The 23099-nt window shown below is 41.9% G+C and overlaps 1 protein-coding gene across 4 annotated transcripts; it reads right to left on the minus strand.

Annotated features, from left to right (window-relative positions):
- Positions 1-660: 660 nt before the first annotated feature.
- POGLUT3 (protein O-glucosyltransferase 3) lies at positions 661-20466 on the minus strand. Of its 4 annotated transcripts, none has more exons than XM_013062426.2 (9): positions 20216-20354; positions 17450-17625; positions 14422-14619; positions 11544-11830; positions 8687-8903; positions 6816-7012; positions 5382-5576; positions 3999-4103; positions 661-2653 (listed from the first exon to the last, which is right to left on the minus strand). In XM_013062426.2, exons 3-9 carry the CDS (start codon positions 14516-14518, stop codon positions 2426-2428), a joined length of 1326 nt encoding a protein of 441 aa, XP_012917880.1. In that variant the 5' UTR covers positions 14519-14619; positions 17450-17625; positions 20216-20354; the 3' UTR covers positions 661-2425. The 4 variants fall into 4 exon arrangements, with proteins under 4 accessions (XP_012917880.1, XP_012917878.1, XP_044933474.1 ...); XM_013062424.2 differs by having other exon boundaries at positions 17450-17622; positions 20216-20352; XM_045077539.1 differs by lacking the exon at positions 17450-17625 and having other exon boundaries at positions 661-2630; positions 20216-20466.
- Positions 20467-23099: the final 2633 nt, after the last annotated feature.

Raw genomic sequence — 23099 nt, forward strand, 5'->3', positions numbered from 1 at the left:
ATAATATGTCCCATGATATAAAATTCTAGAGAGTAGATTTTAAAAAGCATACTGTAAAATATAAATATCCATTTTCTTACGTATATCTTTTGTGCATTTAGAGTCTTTTCCTAGGTTTACATTTTTCTTTATTTTACAATATGACTCTTACTTGTAGTAAAAACAAATATTATAGACAGGTATACAGCAAAAAGTAATTCCCTTCTATCCATCTCTTTCTCAGATATTATTAAAATCCTTCCAAACTTTCAAGCACACAAATATATTTTTGTTTTTTACATTCATGGTATCACATTATACATGTTGTTCTGTAACTTAATTTTTTCACTGAATACTGTAATGGAAATCTTTCATGATAGTACATATAGAGCTACTTTTAAAAAATAGTTGTACTGCAGTCCTTTATATATCAATAACTATTTAGCTAGTTCCCGCATGAAAACTATTTGAGGTGCTTCCAATATTTTACTAATAAAAGCAATACAGCAATGAACATGCTGGCAGCTTATTTAGAGAAAAGCACTTATTGTATTTACCTGCATATCTTTACACCCCTCTCTTCCTTTTAAAAGTCAGATTTTTTAAAGGACAAGTGAAGTATTAAAAGCGACTAATGGAATATGTGGATACTGTGTGAGTTCAAAGGGGAAAAAATCAGGGTTTTAGCAAAACAATTTTATTAAGTTATTTGTGTGAACAAACCAGAAAGCCATGTAAAACTATTTTTTTTAAGAGATTATGTCTGAGCTGGGCAGATGGAAAATTATCTAGATTGACTGCTCACTCCCTGTGGAATTTTTTTTTTAAAATATTTTATTTATTTATTTGACAGAGAGAAATCACAAGTAGATGGAGAGGCAGGCAGGCTCTCCGCTGAGCAGAGAGCCAGATGCGGGACTCGATCCCAGGACTCTGAGTTCATGACCTAAGCCGAAGGCAGCGGCTTAACCCACTGAGCCACCCAGGCGCCCCCCTGTGGAATTTTTTGAGGACTCCACTTTATTTCTTAAAACCGTCCTTTTCTTGTTCCATGCTCAGAACTATGTGGTGTAGCTCAGTTCACTTTAAACTATCAGGCTTGTTTGGCAGCAGGTGATGGGCATTTTAAAAATTTAAGATGTTTCTAACAAGATGCCATCAGCCACAAGGAAGAACCTGGTTTGGTGGGCAGGAGGGCAAATTTTCTTTCAGTCATTTGTTTTGACAAGCCCCAAACTCCATTTACAATAAATGCAGGACATGGCTTCGTTAGTATATGGTCTTAGGACAGCTGCCCTTTATTTTGTACTCGTGACCTTGTACTTTTGAACAGTTGGTGGGTGTTTCCCTTGAATACTTGGTTTTGATGATACTGTTCTATGCTCTCGTCTAGTTATGCAATTCTGTGTTCTTCTTGACCTCATGAAAGGATATGACAACTATAAAGTGGTTACACTGTTTTTCAGATTAAGTAAATATTTCAATTAGGGGAGTAAATATTTTTAGACTGGGAGTATAGCTAACTCTTGCTTTGGGAGTGTGCTCCTTAGTGGAGTGGATCTTGGATTAGTGGTTTTACAAGGAGTGTGTAATGGATTTCTGGGTTATAAGTCTTAAGTCTTGACCCTGTCCAAAAAAGCAAAGGAAATTTCTAAAGTTTTTCTTGCAGCAATGCACTGAAACAGAGGAGGGGTGCAGTTAGGATGCTTGCCTTTCTTATCCGCTTACTGGTGAATTCCGAAGGTACCAGGCTTCCTACTGCTTCTGGCACCTGTTTTCAAGTGTCCCTTTTAAGGATTCAACAAAGTAGTAGAGAGCTCCACCTGACTCTTGTTATCTTCCATCTATTCAACATAGATAATGGGTAGTACCCACAGAATGTTCTCATCTACTAATAATTGTGTTGTCCTCGATGGGTGTGCTACCCTGATAGATTGGGAATTTCTAGTTTATGGCATAATTTCTCCTTAATTTTGTCTCAGGCCTTGATAAAACTTAGCTAAAAACATATGAGTGAATTTTTAAAAATGTGGCCTCCACAGTCTCCCAGCTACCTTCAACAAGGGAGCCATGCTCTTCTTCCTTAATTATCCTTATCAGACCTTCCAAGAGGAGGTTTGCTATTACGGAATGTCCAAAGCAGCTTGTAGGAGGAGAAATTATTCAATAAGAGGGGAAGAACCTGCACCAACATTTTTTCTTCATAGTTGGAAGAGGGAGAGGGAAAAGTGAACAAACTAGGAAATATGGTGGAAATCATTTCACAGGGAATGATTTCTATTCTGGCAAAGCCTCTCTGTCCACAGTGACCCGCAAGTTTTCTGTTTCGAGAAACTGTGATGTTGATGATGGAGGTTTTTACACAACGGAAAATTATATTCAAAGAGACCTGTAACACTTGCTCTCATCTTGCTCTGCCTGTCCACGTGAGTCTCCTCGACTGCATTCACCGCAGCCCGGCCTCTGTCTGAAGGCTTGCCTTCAACCTGTCGCTGGCACTTGCAGGACTGTCGATGGGAGCTGACTTAAAGCTCTTCTCTGGAAGGTCTTTCCCGGAGGCACTGGCACGGGGACACGTTATCATCTGACTGAGGAACGAGCTCCATCCCATCACGTATTTTCGGTTTGCTGGACTGGCGCTCCGCGTATTTCTAAAATGCATGTTGGAAGGCAACTGAAAGATGAGTCCACACTTCATTCCACTGGATTCTCCCTACCCCACCCAACGCCAGTGTTCCTAGCTGCTGTCTATCTTGAGATGAAAACTAAAGGTCTGGTTTATTGGGTCCTGAAGCTGCATTTGAACTTCAGGGGTCCAGGCACTAAGTGCGGTATTTTGAAACCTAACACGGAACCCCAATCCACAGTCTGAGGTGTTCATAGGAAGCCTCCAGGAAAGGGATGTCAAGCCAAGGGTCCCTACTTGAAATAGCCGCACCTCCTCCCCTCATTAATGAGTAATTACATTTGTTGAACATTCAAATCAACCAAGAGATGATAAGCATCTCAAAATAAAGCTGACGGTCTCACACACTCCTCCCTTCACCCTCATAGTCACACACATTTTGTCAATGGTGACAGACCTGTGTAATGTCCTCTAACTTTAACCACGGACTGAAACATTCCTATAAATTAGACTTTTGATTCAGTGGTTCCATATACATTTAGCTATAGATTCCTGGTGCTGGGCCAAACCCAACAAAGTAAGTGACATGAGCACAGGAACCTAATGAACATTTTAGAGGGAGAAACTCCTACTATTAATATTATAGACAGACTAGCAGAGGGTATACAACTCATTCAAGGGAAAGGCTGCTTTTAGTAAATGGTATAATTTATCATTTTAATTTTTCTATAAGAGAGTGATATCCACAGACATCTGAAGAAATGTGCCTCTTTTTTTCCTGTCCACAGAAAAATAAGTTTAGGTTAAAAACAAAAACATTCTTTGTTTTTTTCTTTTCTTCCTGGCTAGAACATCACCAATTCTTAGATTCCCAATAAACATTTGTACTTCAGTAATTAGGCCTGAGGTGTTACAACCATTATAAATACATTTCATTTTTTTTTCTACAGCAAGCTAAATACTTGCTGTCCATCCTATACTGTGATAGCAAAAGCAAGAATCTCAAGGAGTAAGAAGACCAAGAGGCAGGCTTTTTGAGTGAGCAGAGAGATGTTCATGATTTCTAGTCCAACGCCCTTATTTTCTAGCTAAGGAAAGATCTTTTCTGAGGTTCAGAAAATACCTAAACTAGAAATTCCATAGGGCATCTAATTAAAGATAGCAATGCCCAGCTAAGAGGCGCTTTTAGTCTATATTCATAAGGGCGCTAAGCATTGTTTTTCAAAATAGTGAGGGGAGCTATGAATATGAAGAACCACAAAAGGCCTTAGCACACTATTCCCATCTTTCCTCGGGCTGGGCTGGTACTCTGAACCCTTTCAGGATGTGCGGTCCTCAGGCCCAGTATGGCTGCAAGGACACCTGAACCGCAGGCCGGGCTGTGGGGACGAACCTGGAGTACTCCGTAATAGTAGCAGAAGAGCCGGTGTGGCTGCAGCAGCTCCCTTGCGGCCAGCTGCCCTTCTTTTGCAATCTTCCTGGCTTCTCCATCATTTTCCTGAAAGGGTTAAACGCACACACACAATAAAAGAAAAATACTCCTGTGAACCTCCCCACCCCCAAAGAAGGCTACCGTGGAGTATGAAGCAGGACAGAGGTCGGGTTGAATGTGACCAGCACGGGGATGGGGACACGAGGAAAACAACTTCAGAACGAGGCTCTGAGAAATTGACAAGAAATCGACGTTTCTAGCTCCCGTGTTACACCTAAGTGGTCACACATGTTCCGACCCTGGTCCACAGGACCCCCCCCCCCCGCTGCCATATGCACACCAGACATGCAGTCTTCTCTCTTGTGACTACCCCTCATACTATCCTGGCTACCCAAGAAATTTAGGGCTCATCCCCATCCCCCCCAATCCCATAGCCTCTCTGCTTGATATTAAAATACAATCTGGAATAGAATGAAACCCGAGATGTTATAACATCTCTTAAAAACTTCATTTTAAGTCAGAGCCCAGAAGTTGTCATTAAACAGTACCTATGAAGGCCTGTCTTGTTGCTATATTCATAAATTCGGTCATTAGAACCCACAGGTTTTCCTTCAGTATCAGGAACGGTCAGTGTTCCTAATATACTTTTTGAAAACAGCTGATATTCTAGCACATTGCCCATTAAAAAAGCCACTGGCAAGCAATCCTGACTCTTTATAAAGGGTCACAAAAATGATTCTGCCTCAGGCACCCAGCTATTTGCATACCTGAATATTGCTTCTCAGAAACTTAGAAACAGAATTAAGTCCTACCAACAGAAGGGTGAATTTTTATTGTTTCATAATAAAACATGACAGCTTTGTCATCTGTTTCTTTAAAAAAAAAAACTCTTATTTTATGTGAAATCTGTGATTCTTGGGATGTTGTGTATACCTTGTATTCATTGTACCTTTTTCCTGACTGGAAAAGAAAAGGGTATCACAATTACCTTCAATGTCTTCTTGTGCATCAAGCACTCTAGTCCTGGGATTTCCAATCTGTCACTTATATTTAGTGTGTTTTTGCTTGTGCACATATACATGAATATTGATTCCTTCAGAAAAACTCATATTCTACATAACACTAGACTTCAAATCTTCTAAAAATCCTCCAAAATGTTGGCTAAAGGGTATTAAAATATCTCTGATGTTGATTCTTTAGATATTTCACGGGAACAAAAATTTCAGAAAATAACATTACTTTTGCTAAATTGTGTCAAGTGAAATTTGGTCATGATGGAACTCATGTAAATAACCCTGGTAAGTCTGTTATTGCCTCAAGAAATTAAAATTGCAGAAAACGTACCTTGGCCCACTTAACTTTCTCTAGTAAATCACTAAGATTTCTTTTAATTGGAACATAATGTTTCCAAGGCGTTAGTGCCATATAGAAATGTTCATAATACATCGAGTCCTGCTTCAAAACCAAGCTGTCACCCAACATGAGGTATGGATATCTGTAAGCCGCCACGGTCCCATCCACATTCACTTGATACTTGTACTAAAAGATTAAAACAAACATAAACAAAGAGAAAAATAGCTATTTGCTTCACTTCTGCTTGTCATCAATGCTATAATACTAAATATAAAGAAATTATTTTCCACGTTCCAACCTCAGTGTTTAAAAGTGTTTTTTTTTTTTAAGATTTTATTTATTTATTTGACAGAGAGAGAGAGATCACAAGTAGGCAGAGAGGGGGAAGCAGGCTCCCCACTGAGCAGAGAGCCTGAAACAGGGCTCTAACCCAGGATCCAGGGTTCACTTCTAGAGTTGACGAGGCAGAAACCTGGAGACATTTAGGGATTCGTGTGATGCTAGCAACACAATATGTACCCCGTTTGCCCATATGCTGGGTTAATAAGCCTTGCTTTACATTTCAAAATCACTTTTCATGGGAATTAAACCTCACTTGATCATAGCCATGTGAAGCAAGTATTACCATAAGCTCTTTCCTCTTTTCTGTTTTGCAAATGAGAAAATCGTGTGTTCAGATAAATTTATAAACCTCTATTATAAATTATAAATTTATATTTATATATATTATACATTACATATATATAATATATATTATAAATTTATAAACCTCTATTTTCTAATAATTATCAAATCAAATGTTCTTTTCATTATAACCACGCTGAAACGAACAGGAAATACTTGCAGGTTTGGTCATTCATTTTTTTCTCAAGTAATTGGTAGCAAAGAGTTTTCAAACCAGTCAGATTTTGTTACATTGTTCACATCCCTATCCTCATGACAATATTCGAGGAACAAGGCAGGCATCCTGCATGTTTAGGGGTGCAAAGAGATGACGGTTCCACAGTCAGTGACAGAGGAAGGACCACAAACAGGATGTGAACCCCAATTCCAGCTCCAATTTTACTTCTATGGAATTTACACTCTTTCTGTTTACAAAAGGCCTTTAAGATCACTTCATGTAAAAGGTATTTATATTCCCAGTTTATGAAAACAAATACAAAAAAGAGAAAAATGCCAGCCCCCCTGGTTAATCCCTGCACTATATTTTGAGTATTAAATATCGTTCTGGCCTTTTGGTAGACAGAATTCACAAAAACAAAAAGGAAATTACAATGAGTTTTGTAATTCCCCAAGCTTGGAAGGGAGAAAGTAAGAAAGTGTGCTCCAGCTCACAAGACTGGAGAAACGGGCCCACCCAGTGATTTTGTAGAGTTATCACGAGTTTATCACTTCCTACCCATATAGGAAGACATAAATGCATACCTTAAAGAAATCAAAGAAACCTGTCAATTTAGCTTTTCCAAGCTCCTTTTCTTTCTCTTGGAAAAAGAAATATCCTGTAATTCCTGCATCTAGGAGCTCTGGATTTTCCTTGGAGAGCTGTACCAACTGGAGCCTCTCTTCTCGGCTATCTCTACCTCTGAAGAAAGCTTTCTCGGTTTTGTTGATCCAGGAAGGCCCTAGAAGTTTGAAGCCATTAAAAAAAAATGTGATATGAATCTGACATTTAAAAAAAACAGTAAGCATTATCATCTGTAATCTACCATGGTCATTTAAGCTATTAATGCTCTTTGATCATCAACCCACCTTCTAAAATAGGATGCTACTTCCAAAAAAAAAAAAAATATGGGATCAAGTAACTTGCCTGACATATTTTCCAGTTCAGACTTTTAAAAACAGTCCTTTTATGTGCTGTATCCCAGAAAGGCATGCTCCAATTTCACCTATTTTTTTTTTTTTAGATTTTATTTACTTTTATATAAACTTTATTTATTTATTTATTTTTACAGAGAAAGAGAAAGCACAAGAAGGGTAAGCAGCAGGCAGAGGGAGAGGGATAAGAAGACTCCATGCTGAGCAGGGAGCCTAATGCAGGGCTCAATCCCAAGACCCTGAGATCATGACCGAGCTGAAGGCAGATGCTTAACCGACTGAGCCACCAGATGTCCTTAATTTCTACCCGTGAGAGCTCACTCAAATATTGGACAGTCTGCTGTATGACATTAGGAGATACCCAAAATAACAGTGGGTCAAGCTCAAAGCAAAAGACATTCAGTGACTTGGCCCACTCCCAAAGCACTTCCATGCTTCATGCTTCACAATAAAAAATAAGCTCGGATTTGTTCTTCTACTGGGTGACAGGAACAAACTACGGAACTAAGTAACATCCACATCTTCAATCCCTGGTTGTTCAGAATTTTGAGCACATTGTTTCTGCTTTATTAGACTTTGTCTATTAAGTTGTGAAATGAAAACACATATATAGCCCAACTGTGTGTGTGTGTGTGTGTGTGTGTGTGCGCGCGTGTGAATTTCTTTCCTGGGAGGGAAGTATTCTAGGAGAATTAATTTAAGTCTATTTCTATTACTCTAAAGAGAGATTATTAGTTAACACCTATTACTATTTGAAGGGATAAATCATAAAACAGAAACTGGAGGGGGGTGGTCACTGTCTCTAATATTCAACACGCTTCTCAGAATTCACTGTTCCCAAATAAAAAGTCAGTTTCATTTCATGTTATCTTTAAGTAGTTTACGAAGAGTCTCCGGTGTTACCTTCTAAACGAGTCTACCAAATCACAAACGGCAACAGAGACTGTGAAGAGAGGCAGGGTTTATTCTACTCAGGGAGTCTGGTTTAGTTCAAGAGTGTGTTGTGCACTAAGTGTTAGGCCATCAAAGGGGAGAAGGAAGGAATTCGATTTTGAAGGATCAAGCAAGGCAGAAAGAGGAGAGGGGAAAATTCCTCCCTAGGCGCTGGAGGTAGTAATACCCTAATTATACTGTTACCACAATTCTCTCACGGCTGCATATCATTTTATATTTTTCAAAATGCTCCCTTCACCCAGCAATATAACGGCATTGGAGTCACTATTAAGTGACAATCCTACCAAATACATATTTCCAAATGGTATTTACAAGTGACCAGCTCAGAGGAGACTCAGTTACAGTAGGTTTGGTCATTACCAGCCCAAGCCACATATCTAATTTTTGGATTAGAAGAATCCTACACTGCTCTTTCTTCTTTGTTAGAAAATAAGAACAATGGTCATTTAGATATATACCTTTATTCTCTCTGACTGAACATTCCTTTCTTGCCTCTGTTTTTCCCTCAAGAATAAAGTTTAATTTACCTGTATTTCCCTGAATAGAGAGGAGATCATTGGTGACACCCCTCATTGCTTCGAGCGTGGAGTGGGTGATGTCATACGTTGGAAGGATAATGTCCCGTGAATCCAGGGAGCCGCACCATGAAATAATAGGCAAAGGGCCCGGGATTTCATTGACTTGCCGATGCTCCAGAGGCCAATCTCCAAGATTAATATAAAATTCTAAATCGGGGAGAAGGACCTAAATAAACAAAAGAAGAAACATCAGTGCCGGGAAGACCTAAGTTTTAGATACTAAATGCTTCCGTTCTTTGGCTTCTTAAAACATGCCCAATAAAAGTGAACATGTGAAAACAGCAGAATAGAGAAGAATGCCTCTCAGTCACCAGCAGTAGCAGAAAATCGTGGGTGAGGATGGTTCATGGCAAATTCATTTAACCAGGAGTAAGCTCCCGCTGTTCAGAGGTGGCATTTAAAACTGCTTAGTACGGGGGCTCCTGGCTGCCTGTCGGTTAAGTGTCTGCATTCAGCTTGGGTCATGATCCCGGGGTGCTAGGACTGAGCCCCAAATTGGGCTCTCCTGTCTCCCACTCTCTCTGCCCCACCCCCTGCTTGTTTTCTCTCTCTCTCTCTGTCAAATATAGGAGATCATAACACGCCTCTCTCAGAAATAGACAGATCATCGAAGCAGAAAATCAATAAAGAAACAAGAGCATAGAATGACACATTGGACCAGATGGACCTCATAGATATATACAGAACATTCCACCCTAAAACAACAGACTACTCATTCTTCTCAAGTACACATGGAACCTTCTCCAGAATAGACCACATACTGGGTCACAAATCAGGACTCAACCGATACCAAAAGACTGAGATTATTCCCTGCATATTCTCAGATCACAATGCTTTGAAACTGGAGCTCAATCACAAGGAAAAATTCAGAAGGAACTCAAACACCTGGAAGCTAAAGACCACCTTCCTTAAGAATGCTTGGATCAACCAGGAGATCAAAGAAGAACTGAAACAATTCATGGAAACCAGTGAGAATGAAGACACTTCGGTCAAAAACCTATGGGATACGGCAAAGGCTGTCCTAAGGGGGAAATACATAGCCATCCAAGCCTCCCTCGAAAAAATTGAATAATCCAGAATACACCAGCTGTCTCTACACCTTAAAGAACTGGAGAATCAACAACAAATCAAACCAACTCCACACATAAGGGAAATCTCTCTCTGTCAAATAAATAAAATCTTTTGAAAAAATTGCTTAGTATTGGGGTGCCCAGCTGGCTCAGTTGTTGGAGTGTCCAACTCTTGATGTTGGAGCGTCCAACTCTTGATATGGTTTTGAGCCCTATGTTGGGCATAGAGATTACTTAATAAATTTTTTTAAAAGTATCAAAATTCCTTAGTATTATAGAAGTGGACATAGTATGGAAAGAAAGTGACTTCAAGAACTCTCCCTGCCAGCTGCCTGAGAACTGACAAGGTTAGATCCAAGCCCTTGTTTTCCTCCACTCTCAAACCTCTGCATCACATCTACCTTTGTTTCTGGACTCTGTCACTTATGTCCATCTCCATGGCCAATGCCTTATGTGAGGCCCTTCTCATCTCTTGCCTGGACTTTTGCAGTAGCTTGCTCACTAGGTGTTCTGATACTAGGCTCTCCCCAATCTGATCTGATTTCACCTTCTGCCAAAATTCTTAAAACCGAAATCAATGTTACCATCAAGGTCAACAGAACCTAAAGCCTGCAGGACAAGGTCTAAACTCTGGGGCCAGAAAGCCAGGCCGTGTTATCTTGCTCCACCTGAGTGTGGGCCAATAAGCTTTAGGCTACTCTCTGAAAGTGCCACCCACTCTCATAGGTCATTCCTTTCTCACTTGGAATATTCTTCTCCCTACTTATTCACTTGGCAGTCTCCTTTCTTGTCCTTTGAACCCAGACCAATGTCACCTCCTTAATGGCTCACTCTCCTCAGGCAGTTTCACCCCGGAGATTGGCTCTTCTTACAGGCCTATCATGCTGAGGTGCCACTATTTTGTTTCACATCCTACTCTAACTTCCAAATGACAAAAACAAGTCCCACTAGCGTAGGCCACTCTAAGTCCAGAGATGAGTCTCATTTATCTTGGATTTCTTCCCAGCCACTGGGCAAAGAACCTAGAACAAGAAGGAAGGGCAGGGGACATGACGATTCACGCTCTTGCTTATCTACTCTCGTTTGTCAGCTCATTAAAAAGTCTCAAAAAAAGTGACCTCGAGGCTCAACATGTCTGGGAGTCCACAGGAACCTTGGGAGTGCTCCGTAGGAAACTACTTGCCTCAGGTGGGGCCTCAAGTCACTTAATTCAAGGAAAGAGGGATCCATAAAGGGGGGAGAATTTATGAACACTCACGTGGTGGACACATTAGATGCACATGTCCAAGTCTGGAATCCATTTCCATCCTTTGACATTGTTGCTCTAAGAATCCCAAAGTTACAACGAAATAAGTAAACTCCAGCTCACCCTTGAACAATGCATGGGTTAGAGGTGCTGACACCGCATAGTCTAAAATTTGTGTATAAATCTTGACTCCCCCAAAACTTTACAACTAGTGGCCTACTATTGACTAGAAGCCTTACCAATAACATTAAGAGTTGATTAACACATCTTTTATGTTATGTGTATTATATACTGTGTTCTCACAAGATAATCAGCTAGAGAAAAGAAACTGCTCATTCAGAAAATCATAAGGAAGAGAAACACTATTTATGGTACTGTCATGTATTTATAAAAAAATGTTCATGTCTAAGTACACTCATGCAGTTCAAACCTGTGTGGTTTAAGGGTCAACTTTTTATTTTTTTCGGAAGCAATGAATTCATTCCCGTACCTTTCTTGCCAGTGACAGCAAAATCTCATCCGAGAACATTTTGAAGTCTGTGTACTTCCCTAAAGATCTCCGGTAGATGCGGTTATTGAGAATCGTGTAGTGAACAATGGCACCCCTCTCATCCCCAAACCTTTTTGGAACTTCATTCAGCATCTGCTGGAGATTGATGCTGGGGAAGGAAGCAAAATCCTTTGCAATCTGTGGTTCCTTGGTTGGACAAGAAAGAGTTTTCTGCCAGGCCTGAGGATCCCCTTCTGGACACTCACAGTACTCGTGGTACACTGGTCCTAGGGAAGATAAAATACATGTAATGCCATGCTCCATTAACAAACCCCTCTGCACAGAGGGTTGTTTCTGCCCCGATAGGAACATGGGATGACTTCTTGGTGAGGTCTGAGGTTCTCCAGATGGGAATAATCTGCCCTAAACAAATCCATGGTGAAAGTATTTGTGTCAGAGTCCTGTGCTTCTACTTTGCATCCCCTGATCATTCTTCTAGTATACCATATGCTCTTGTATACGTATCTCGTATATCAGTACCGTATACGGATATAACCCACTCTCAGCCAACAAGCTGATAAAGTCAGTGAGTCATAAATCCCTGGTGGACATAAAACAACTTACCTTTTCACAAGGAAAAAGAGAATGTATTACTTTTCAGGCATTATTACAGAGTAGGTGATGATTTTTTTGTAGACAAGATGGAGGCCTCCTCCCTTGAATCTCTAAAATCACCTCCATCAGCTCATCTCAAAGAAGAAATATGTAACCCAGGGGTATCTGGCCATGTAATTTTAATGTATGCAGCTATAAGTATAAAACTTCTTTGAGGACTCATTTTAGAAGGGATTTATACCAATTTTATATCTTTTTTTTAAAGATTTTATTTATTTATTTTACAGAGATCACAAGTAGGCAGAGAGGCAGTCAGAGAGAGGAGGAAGCAGGCTCCTTGCTGAGCAGAGAGCCCGATGTGGGGCTCGATCCCAGGACTCTGGGATCATGACTGAGCCGAAGGCAGAGGCTTTAACCCACTGAGCCACCCAGGTGCCCCACCAATTTTATATCTTACTTCAAGATGTATTTAACTTAATATAAAAATATAAAGATTAATGCAATTTTATAAATATAAAAACTTCAAAGAAATTATTTATGTTTCTTGAGGATTTCTATTAGACCAAGATGAGTAATATGGACCAATTTACCCTTCTACTTGAAACTACCAAAAAAAGAGACAAAATATACGAAACAGATTTTGAGCCACCGGACATGAGGCAGTGAAAGACACTGAGTCTGAGAGATGGGAAACAGATGAGGTGATCCTTATAGTTCATAATCTTACTGCCTTAGGGAGTTTCCAGGTTATGGAGACAGGGGGAGAAATGTAGCCAGAGCCCAGAAAACTCACTGAATTGAGGGGATAGAGCCGGGTGTCCAGGGAGAACAAGTAAGCTGACATTTGCAGGACACATTCCCTGAAAGGAGAGAACTACACAGATAGAAAACTCCAGAGATCTGTAAAAGGTTCCCCCTCAAGTATTTAGGGTTTCTGAAGAGGCAATATAAGGGAGGAAACTATCCAAGGCAAGGAAAGAAACATCCAGAAAGACTGAAGGCAACACTACCCACTGGTCATACAGGGTTGGGAATAGTACCTGTTCATACCAGGCAGACTGGGAAGCATCCTAATTCCTGGGACTCAGGGTAGAGGAGGCCTGAGTGGTGGGGAATAGCTAGCCCCAGACTAAACATGGTTCGGGTCTTACCTAATGAATTGTAAAAGCAAAATTTGAAAGTTTCAAATTATTTCCAAGTAACTTCACTACATTCCAGAAAAAAAGCTCAAGATGAGAAAGAAAAAAGAGATGAAACATACACTGGATACAATTAATGACAAAGTGAACAATGCAGAAGGAAAGATTAGGGAACTTAATGATAGAAAATACACAAAATGAAGTGGAGGAAAAAAAAGAATTTTAAAAATGAAAAGAGCATCAGTGAGCTGTGGGCTAATCTCAAGCCTGATATAGGGGTCACTGGAATTGTGAGAGGAACTCTAGAGTAGAACAGAAAAAAATATTGATGATATAATGGCCAAAATTTTTCTGGATTTAATGAAAACTATAATCCCAAAGATCTAGGAAGCTCCACAAACCCGAGCACAAGAAACATGAAGGCAACTACATCAGAGCATGTACAATCTGATTGTTCAAACTGACTTGGAGAGAAAACCTTTAGCAGGGCAGAGGAACAATGTTTTGGAGATCAGCAGATACACTGTTGGAAACAATGCAAGTAGGAGGACAGTAGAACAACATCTTTAAAGTACTAAAAGGAGATAAAACCAATCCTGTTAATCTACAATTCTGTATTTAGTAAAAATGTCTTTAAAAAATGAAAGCAAAATACAGACTCTTTCAGATACTCAAAAGCTGGGAGAACTCATCACCAGTATTCTCGCACTAGAAGAAATGATGATGGAAAGCCTTGAGCAGAAGGCAAATGGTACTAGACAGAAATGTACATCTATATAGAAGAATGGAGAGTGCCAGATGTGTTAACTGCCTGGGTAAATACACAAGATATTCTTGTTTATCATTCAAATTTCTTTAGTTTTCTTTCCCACAAAATTCCAAGGTAAATTGAGCTCCAGGAGGGGTGCCTAGCTGGCTTAGACAGTTCAGCATGTGACTCTTGATCTTGGGGTAGCAAGTTCAAGCCCAATGTCAGGTGCAGAATATGTACAGTTGAGCTCCAGGAGGTATGCATACATGTTCACACTGTTGTACATGAATTCAAGTTCATCCTAAACCATTTTGAAAGGCATAGGGTCTACACATATAAGGCTGGCTCTGGATTGTGTGATATAAGCACTTACCTTTCAAAATATAAGGAGACTGAGCCACATGCTCATCACCATAAAGGACCTCTATCTTCAGCCCTTCACTGGCAGTTTCATACATCCTATATCGCATCAAAAATGTCCCATCATTCCTGTCCAAAGGTTTGGGGACGTGAATCCGGACTAACTCTTTAGGTGAAAGAGATTTGATTACTACTTTGAATAGTGTTTGACCTGAAAGAAAAAAGAAAAAAATATATATATGTATGTATGTATGTAGCTACTATTTCATGGTTATTTTGTCTTACCAATTATTGGATAGGTGTCTGTACTCCAAAGTTACTTTTCTCCATACTATCAAAATAATAACAAAATAATTTTAGTTTGGAAGGTCCTTGAGACCAGGAACCATGTCTGGGTTGTGTCTTGAAACCAAAGGTCTGAGTCAACATTTGATTCATTAGTCTTTCAGTAAAGATTTACTAAATGAACAAAATCAGTTCTTTAGAAAAGCAAGGAAGAGAGGACCTTTTTGCCTCTTTGCTCTTTTCGCCTTTGGGTAGGTTTAAAGCAGCCCAGATAGTTAAAAATCCAAAAACTCTTAGAATGACAGAGCTCCAAGGCTCCTGTAAAATATATACCAGCTCTCTTCGTAATACCTAATACCTAATAACCCTCATTGCTGAGGAAATTTCCCTTTGGTTAACCCAAATTTCGAGTTATACTTCTAAGACTATTTCCCTAAGTAGAGAGAGATTATAGCTAGTTATTAGACTGTGCCCAAATATCAGACACACACACACATTTCACACACTTTGTAAATACTAGAGTTTACTTCTCTAAGCTTGTTTCCTCAGGTTGGATCGAAAGTTATACTCGAAGAATCTAACACCCTTTCAAACTCCAAAATTCTGTGGGTTTTTTGGAAATTCCAGGGTAAACCATACTTGCTTAGTAAACCCTCCCTTCTCTTTCGGTAGTAAATGAGCTGACTGACTGAGGCTTGGAGAAAGTACTGTTGTGATTAATACTATCACTGGGATCCAGGAATAAATGTGACATCCCTCTTTCCAGAATCCAGTGGATGTATCTGCTGCCCTCAGCGTGGATCTAATCCTCAAGACCTCTGAGAACAAAGATCAGTTGATGTCCTAACTACAGTTCATCACCATATCAAAGGCAAATATTTTATAAAAAGTGATGAATCCTCTGAAATTCAGTCCTGGCAAAAAATAGTGGTGATGGAAGGAGTCTTTGATCTCACTTCTATCATATTATCAAACTAAGCATATTTAATATATATTTTTTAAATTACTGAAAAAAGTTTCTTTCTCCCACGCTTAGTTTCTAAATCTTGTGCATGAAGCTTGTACTCTCTTTTGATCTTCAAGCATTGTATTTTTTTCTTGTGGGTGAGGAGAGGTGTTCTGTGGTATCTTTAATTTTGTAATTGTAATGTAATGTCTGACAACTTGCTATTAAAGAATACATTTAGACATCCTTGAAATAAGTGTGATAAAATTATCAAAGATATCTGCTAAAATCAATGAATTGTAATAAATATAGGGGATGTTGTAAGAAAAAGGTAATAATGTAAAATTATTTAAAATATTAGCCATTTACCTGAAATGCTTACATGAAATACATTGGTTATTGCTTTGTGTTATTTCTCACTTAATTTGAGAAAACACATATACACACTGCAAATCAGGAAGGCAGAGCCTGGGGACCTGGAGGATATACCTATAATTTTCTCCCTAAAGTGGAACCAGTACAGAAAAGTTAAGTGTCTTGGTCAAATAGTCCTGTTCTCCATAAACCTGTGATTGTAAATAAACAAAAACAGATATAAGACAAACATATTAATGATTCTGTGATCATTTTGGAATGAAATGGATTTACAAAAAAAAAACTAGTTCCAAAACGCTTCATTTTTTTTTTAAAGATTTTATTCATTTATTTGACAGAGAGAGATCACAAGCAGGCAGAGAGGCAGGCAGAGAAAGAGAGGGGGAAGCAGTCTCCCTGCTGAGCAGAGAGCCCGACCTGGGGCTCGATCCCAGGACCCTGAGACCATGACCTGAGCCGAAGGCAGAGGGTTAACCCATTGAGCCACCCGGGCACCCCAAAATGCTTCATTATTTTTAAATTCAAAGTACTGGACTAGATCTGTATTGTTTCTTCCAGTTATAAAATTTTCTGTTTCTGAAAGAGCATTTAAGAGCTACATTTCAAAATAAATGTATAAAGCTAAAAAAAAAAAAAACTAAACTAAAATAGAATCATTGGAAATACATATTGTAAATGTCCAGTAATTTTTATAGGACTCTCATGTCTATGTCATTGTTGGCATGAAATTAATGTTAAAATCAACGCAAAATAACAATTGTGATGACTGAAACAGAAATAAGCAATTTTAACCATATAAAAGAGAAACTGAGAAGAGTGTGATTTGAAAATGCTTCAAACGGAAGGAATGTGAATTCTCATTTGCCCCAAAGGCTGACATAAGGGAATAGACTTGCAATTCAACTTGAATTTTTCTACTTCAATTCAAACCTCTTTAGGAGAGAAAGCTAATGGAATGAGAAAGCAGGGACTAGCTAGATCGAGGAGGTTAGCAGTATCGAAGTCTTGCATCATTAGAATCAGAACTTTTGAAGACTTCAGCAGTGATTATGGGCCAGTCCTGAGCTTGAGATTTTCATTTACATTTTCTACCTTATTTGTTTCCTACAAAAATTTGTTTAATATAGGCACTGTCACCCCCATTTTACAGATCAGGAAACCAAGGCTCCAAGAAGTGACGTAACTTGCTCAAGGTCAACTACATATAAGTAACAGCCAATATTTGAACACAGCTTGAGTCCTTCTTCAAAGCCCATGCTGCGGCCACCTTGTCACGCTGTATCACGTTAGCCTTTCGGTTTGCAGAAGTGAGAGTTGGAGGAATAACCCCTGGCACCATTGGTACCAGAGTCATTGCCTTCCCTGCTGTTCAGAAAGACTCTGAAGGCTCTGCAACTGTAACAAGTGTCAACCCCACACGGCCAAGGGAACTTACCGAGAACTGATGCACGACAACCATATTACGGGAGGTTTCATTAAATGGAAAGAGGATGAGTGTCTCCTCTTGGCTCTGACACTTAACGGCTGTGGGGCCACAGGCAAAACATTTTAGCTTCTCTGAGCCTCAGTGTCTGAGGTGTAAAGTGAAGAGTGTAATATCCAGGCTTCCTACTTAACAAGACAGTCAAGGATGACAAATTAAACAGGGCACAGTTTAAAACGCTGCAGTGCTACAAAAGTAGGAAGTACGATTATTTTATGCAGATGATCACTGCTGATGAAGGTAAAGGAGGACTGAGTCGAGAAGGACTATCTGTATCCAGACATCGTGACGGATTCCAACCACCCTCCCTCCGTCCCTTCTTTTCTTTTCTCCGTGGTACTTACAGAGCACCTCTCTCACACATGATGTCTCATGCTGACAATATAACAGTATCAGTAGGTTTTGCTTACATTCCTAATAGAAGGAAATACTACATTTAAGTCAGCAGGGAGTAAAAACTATCCAAGGTCACGGACTGTCTAATTTCTGTCTTCGGACTCCAGTTTGAGATCCCCTGCTTTAGACCATTCAAGGTCACATGCTTGTAACCCAGGTACCTGGAGATACACAGCATAATGATACTCAGATAAATGTGACACTGTTAAATGGGAGTGATAATTATCAAGGGAATCTTGATAAGCCGTGTAAGAAGGTCTATGTCTTGAAAAAAAAATGGCCTTTTTTTTTTTTTCCCCATTTAGTTCTTGGAGAAGGAAAAGCTTTAGGACTTGCAAGTGAATGATGGCAGAAAATGTAAAATACCTGGTTGCATGAGCTTTTCAAAACTCTAAAGGTATGAAATTGAGGTTGTCTGAAAAGATTTGCTGAAAGTCTTTTGTTTTTTAATGACTTCTTTTCCTGACCATAAAAACAGTAAGATTACTGTCGGGGGAAATTTTCTTGGGAAAAAAGAAGAGTGAGACAAAAATCTTTATTCTCATGTTAGAACTACCGAGAACACTAATGAGAGGTATAGTTTCCTCTATTTATTATAAAATTATTATAAAATTAAAGTGAAACTATATAATTTCTTTCCTGTTTAGTCCATCCATAACCCAGTTTAAGCATTATTAAATATTTTAAAACATTACTTTAAAGGTAAAACTTAAAGCATATAACAAAAGTGATCATCTTAACCATTTTCAACTGTACAGTTCTGTAGTGTTAAATAAATTCACATTTTCGGGCAACAAATCTCTAAACCTTTTTCACTTTGCAAACCTGAAACTCTACAGTTATTCAACAATTTCCCATTTCTCTCCTCCATAGGCCCCTGGCAACCACCATTCCACTTTGTTTCTATGAACTTAACTACTTTAGATTAAGTGGAATCTAAAATGTTAACTTTTAATGGGCTGTCAATATGCCATCCCATGAAAGTACCACACCTGATTTAGCAATGACCTCAGAGTTGGCTAGTTAAATTTGTTGTAATAAATGATGACAATGTGGCAAGAATTTCTTGCATAGGAATCTTTGACCATGTTCTGATCATTTTCTCAGGTCAGATACCTAGAAATCAGATTACCAGAAATAAACAGCACCGGCATTGTTTGCAAAGGACATTTTTTTTTTAAATCACATTTTCTCACTGTTGAAACTTATTTTTTGTACATTAGGTTTGTAAATATTTAAGACACTTGGTACATTTGGAAAACTGCTTTCCAGTAACGTTTTAGGACTTTGCCCTCCCACCAGCAGAGGATGAAGGCCCCTGTCTGAGAACATCTTCATGCCTTCTTGACAGCTTTGAGTACTGCCACTTAAAAAAAACTTTGCTGATATTTTTTGATTAAGGAATAGAATTTTATTTGAATGTCTAGCTCTTTCATTAATAGTAAGATTAGCAGCATGTCACTTTGGATCATGTCACTTTCTCTTTTCCTGTATAAATTAATTTTTCCTTTGTTCTCCCTTTTCTTTCTAAAGCACCCGCCCATTATAACATTATAAAATTAATTTTACGAAAGAAAGAAAACTATAAAGGAGAAAATACACCCCATAGTGTAAGACTTTGAATCTGGGCTTAAGAATTTTTTATTCTGATCCTTAGGGCCCTGGAAAGCCTTTCTAAACCTGAAAAAAAGTTTAGTCATGGCTTCTTGCGGGCGGTGGAAAAGGCGCTGGGCTATTCTGATTGTCTCTTGATAAAACAGGGTGCGCGTTGGCCGGACATCCAGGAGGCAGACATGAGCAGATCGCGACCGGCAACAACTTGAACCCTGCAGGACGAGTCGCAAGGAGGTGCGAAGGGGACGCGGGAGGACGCCGGACACAAGGGCTTCAAAGACAAGACCCACCCTGGGGAGGGAACCGCCGAGGGCCGCGGGGCTTCCCTCGCGCCTGCACCGGGCCTCCGAGAACGCAAAGCCCCCAGCCCCGGCGCGCGCCCGGCGGAGGGTCTGGCTGTGCCGAACAGCGCGGGAAGACGGGCTCGGGCCCGGACAGCCCGGCCGCCGCGGACGCCAGCGCCGCCCCTGGGCCGCGGAAGGGCCCGCGGAGATCGTTCCACAGACTGCGGCCGCGGCGCCCTCCCCGCTGTGCGTCCCGGGAGGCGGGGGCAGGGGCGGAGGCCAGAGCCGAGTCAGGGCGACGCTCGCTCGGGGACGGACGCCACGCGGGCGGCGGGCGGACTCCCGAGGGGCGCGGGCGCGGCGGGGACAGAACGCGCGGGGGTTGGTGCGGGTAGGGCGCGGAGGCGGCGGCTTGGCGCTGTACCTGGGGGCGAGCGAGTGAGGTTCTGGCCCTGCGAGTTCACGGCCTGCAGGTAGAAGTAGCGGACGGGCAGCACGACGCCCGCCCGCAGCCCGGGCCCCCACACCAGGCTCCGCGGCGCGCTCACCGGCGCCTCGGGGGCCCCCGCGGCCACGAGCAGGGCGAGCGTTAGCGGCAGCGGCAGCAGCGCGACCCGCGGGAGGCGGCGCATGGTCGCGGGGCCCGGCGTCCGGCTCGGCGGCGGCGGCGGCGGCGGGGAGGGGCCGGCCCGGGGGGCGGGCTCCGGGGGCGGCTGCTGCAGCCCCGCCGGCCCGCCCCCGCGCTCTCTGGGCCCCAGCGCCTGGCGCCCGGCTGGGGGGACGGCGGAGGGCGCGTCGGGCCGCGGGGACCCGGCGGAGAGCACGGCCCCGGGGCGCGCTCGGTGAGGCCAGGGGCGCGAGCCTGCGTCCACCGCCCCGAGACCTCGCGGGGCTCGGTCCGCACCCCCGGCTGCCGGAGCTGGTGCGCCGTTTGGAGGAAACCGCTGTGAAGGGACACGAACGCGAGGGGGATGGCCGTGGGGCGAGCGAAAGGGCCCCGCAGCGAAGAACGTCCGTGTCCTTCGGGAAGTGCCTTCAGCGCAGGAATTTCACTGGGTCCACGTGGTGCGGAGCCACCGTCACGGCCCCTCTAACAGCTCGCGTCCACGCCGGCACCAGCCGGATCGGCTCCTCTCCGTGGAGCGCCGCTCCCTTCTTCCCAGTCTCCCTCCCCTACATTCTGCTTTCCCCCGTGTGTTTTCGGAGCACCCACCAGCTTAGGCACAAACCTCAGGGCAGCAGTTAGGCACTGCGGTATCAGAAGTCAGGGTGGACAGAGGACTTGCCCTGAGCCTGGCAGGCGGGCGACCTTCCCCCTCTGTCAGGAGGCTCTGGTCCCCTGAATTAACGAGGTGTGACTGGTCTTGGTCACTCCTCAGAAGCTGGAGGTGGGGTCCAGGAAGAGGCTGGCAGGAGCCCTAAAGCCCAGGCAGCCGTGTCTGCCTCCCTCCCCCACCCCCTTGATCTGCATTTGCTAATTATTTTTTCTTCTTTTACCGGCTTATGCTTCCAATCTGTTCAAAGAAAATAAAGCATTCTGCTCAGGCTGGGTGAGCCAGGGCGGCCCCAAAGTACAGAATGGACTCTGGGACTCTGCACCCTCTTCACAGAGCTCCAGCCAGAAATGCCAGAACCAGGCACCTCCTTTCATCTCCCGCCTTTAATTGGGTTACTCAGCATTCTTGCTATGACCACTTTATACTGGGGCAAATTCCTCCCCAGTTCTGTTGGCCTATTTTGGTAATACTGAGCAAAGGTTGTAGGCAGTGTTCTTTGTATTTTGGAAAGAGTTTCAGAAACTGGTGGTTAACCACTGGTAAATTGTAGGGCGAAAGCATAGCATTATTTAGTATTTCACTGATAATTTTTAGTGTGTGGGGCTGTCTGCATGCTTTCAGTAGAAAGCATTGCTGTGCTCTAGCTATGACTTTGAAAAATTGTGTAGAACACATTTTATTCATATTCTTCCCAAATCAAACTTTAAAAATTTCCCAGAGATAATCTGAGGGTTAGCTGGTACAGGACGAAAGTAAAATACGGCCCAATATATTACATCCTATTGCAGTAATGCCAGTATTTTTCTAGAACACATCAAGGAAGCTATATAATTGAATCTGAACCCTGTTTGGCAGTACTGAGTCTGTACCAAACGGTTTTCTTCCTCACTGCCCTCCGTATCTTTAAAATTGTATCTCTTCGGATCAACCAGTGCCTTGACTAGAGTCTTCATCCTAAATCGAATTTCAAATATATATTCAATGCCTGCTATGTTTTAGACATTATACTCGGACTTTAAAACTCTTGTTTTAAAGAAAGACAAAGAGGCTGTGTGGTGGGTGCTAAAATACGGGGGTGGAGAATTTGGCAGATTGGGATTGTTGCCTCTTATAAACTAACAGGTTAGCCTGTTTGAAGGACATGCTGTCGAAAGACACAAGACTCCTGGGTCAGAGACAAAGGACTTTATTATTCATTGTCAGGGTTTCCTGTTGGTGTATGTTGGATTCCCCATGTCCCCTGTTATGGGCAGAATTGTGTTTCTCCATAATTCATATGTGGAGGCACTAAGCTCTGTGACCTCAGAATGTGTATTTGGAGATCGAGCCTGTAAAGAGATGATTAAGTGAGAGCAGGCTGTTAGGATGGGCCTCCAACCAATCTAACTGCTGTCCTTATTAGAAGAGGAAATTAGTAAACACAGAGAGACACCAGGAATGCTTGGACACAGAATAAAGACCCAGGGAGGGCGTGGGGAAATGGCAGTCCTCTGCAGTCCAAGAGAGGCCTCAGGAGAAACCAAACCTGTCAACATCTTGATCTGGGACATCTACCTTCCAGAACTGTGCGAGAATAAATTCTGTTGTTTAAGCCCCCCAGTTTGTGGTATTTTGTAATGGTGGCCCCAGCAGACATAAATAGCCCACAAGTCTGGTGGGGACAATGCGAAAGTCCATCACAGACGTGTGAAGTGTGTTGCATTATAAGAGAAATGCACCAGATTCAGGGGATTACTGATTCCACAGCAAGGGGAATCAGTCCTGCTCTTGGCCAGAGGGGAGATGTGATCTCATCCTTCAAGGTTGCTGGCTACAAATATAGGCCTAGGAAATGGCCTGTGTGGGGCACCTGGCTGGCTCACGAAGTGGAGCGTGGGACTCTTGATCTCAGGTTTGTAAACTCAAGCCCCATGTTGTGTAGAGATTACTTAATAAAACCTTCGATTAAAGGGGGATGCACCTGGGTGGCTCAGTGGGTTAAATCCTCTGCCTTCGGCTCAGGTCATGATTCCAGGGTCCTAGGATCAAGCC

The sequence above is a fragment of the Mustela putorius genome, unplaced genomic scaffold, assembly GCF_011764305.1.
Source record: "Mustela putorius furo isolate JIRA1106 unplaced genomic scaffold, ASM1176430v1.1 tig00000198_pilon_pilon_pilon, whole genome shotgun sequence".
Lineage (NCBI taxonomy): Eukaryota > Metazoa > Chordata > Mammalia > Carnivora > Mustelidae > Mustela > Mustela putorius.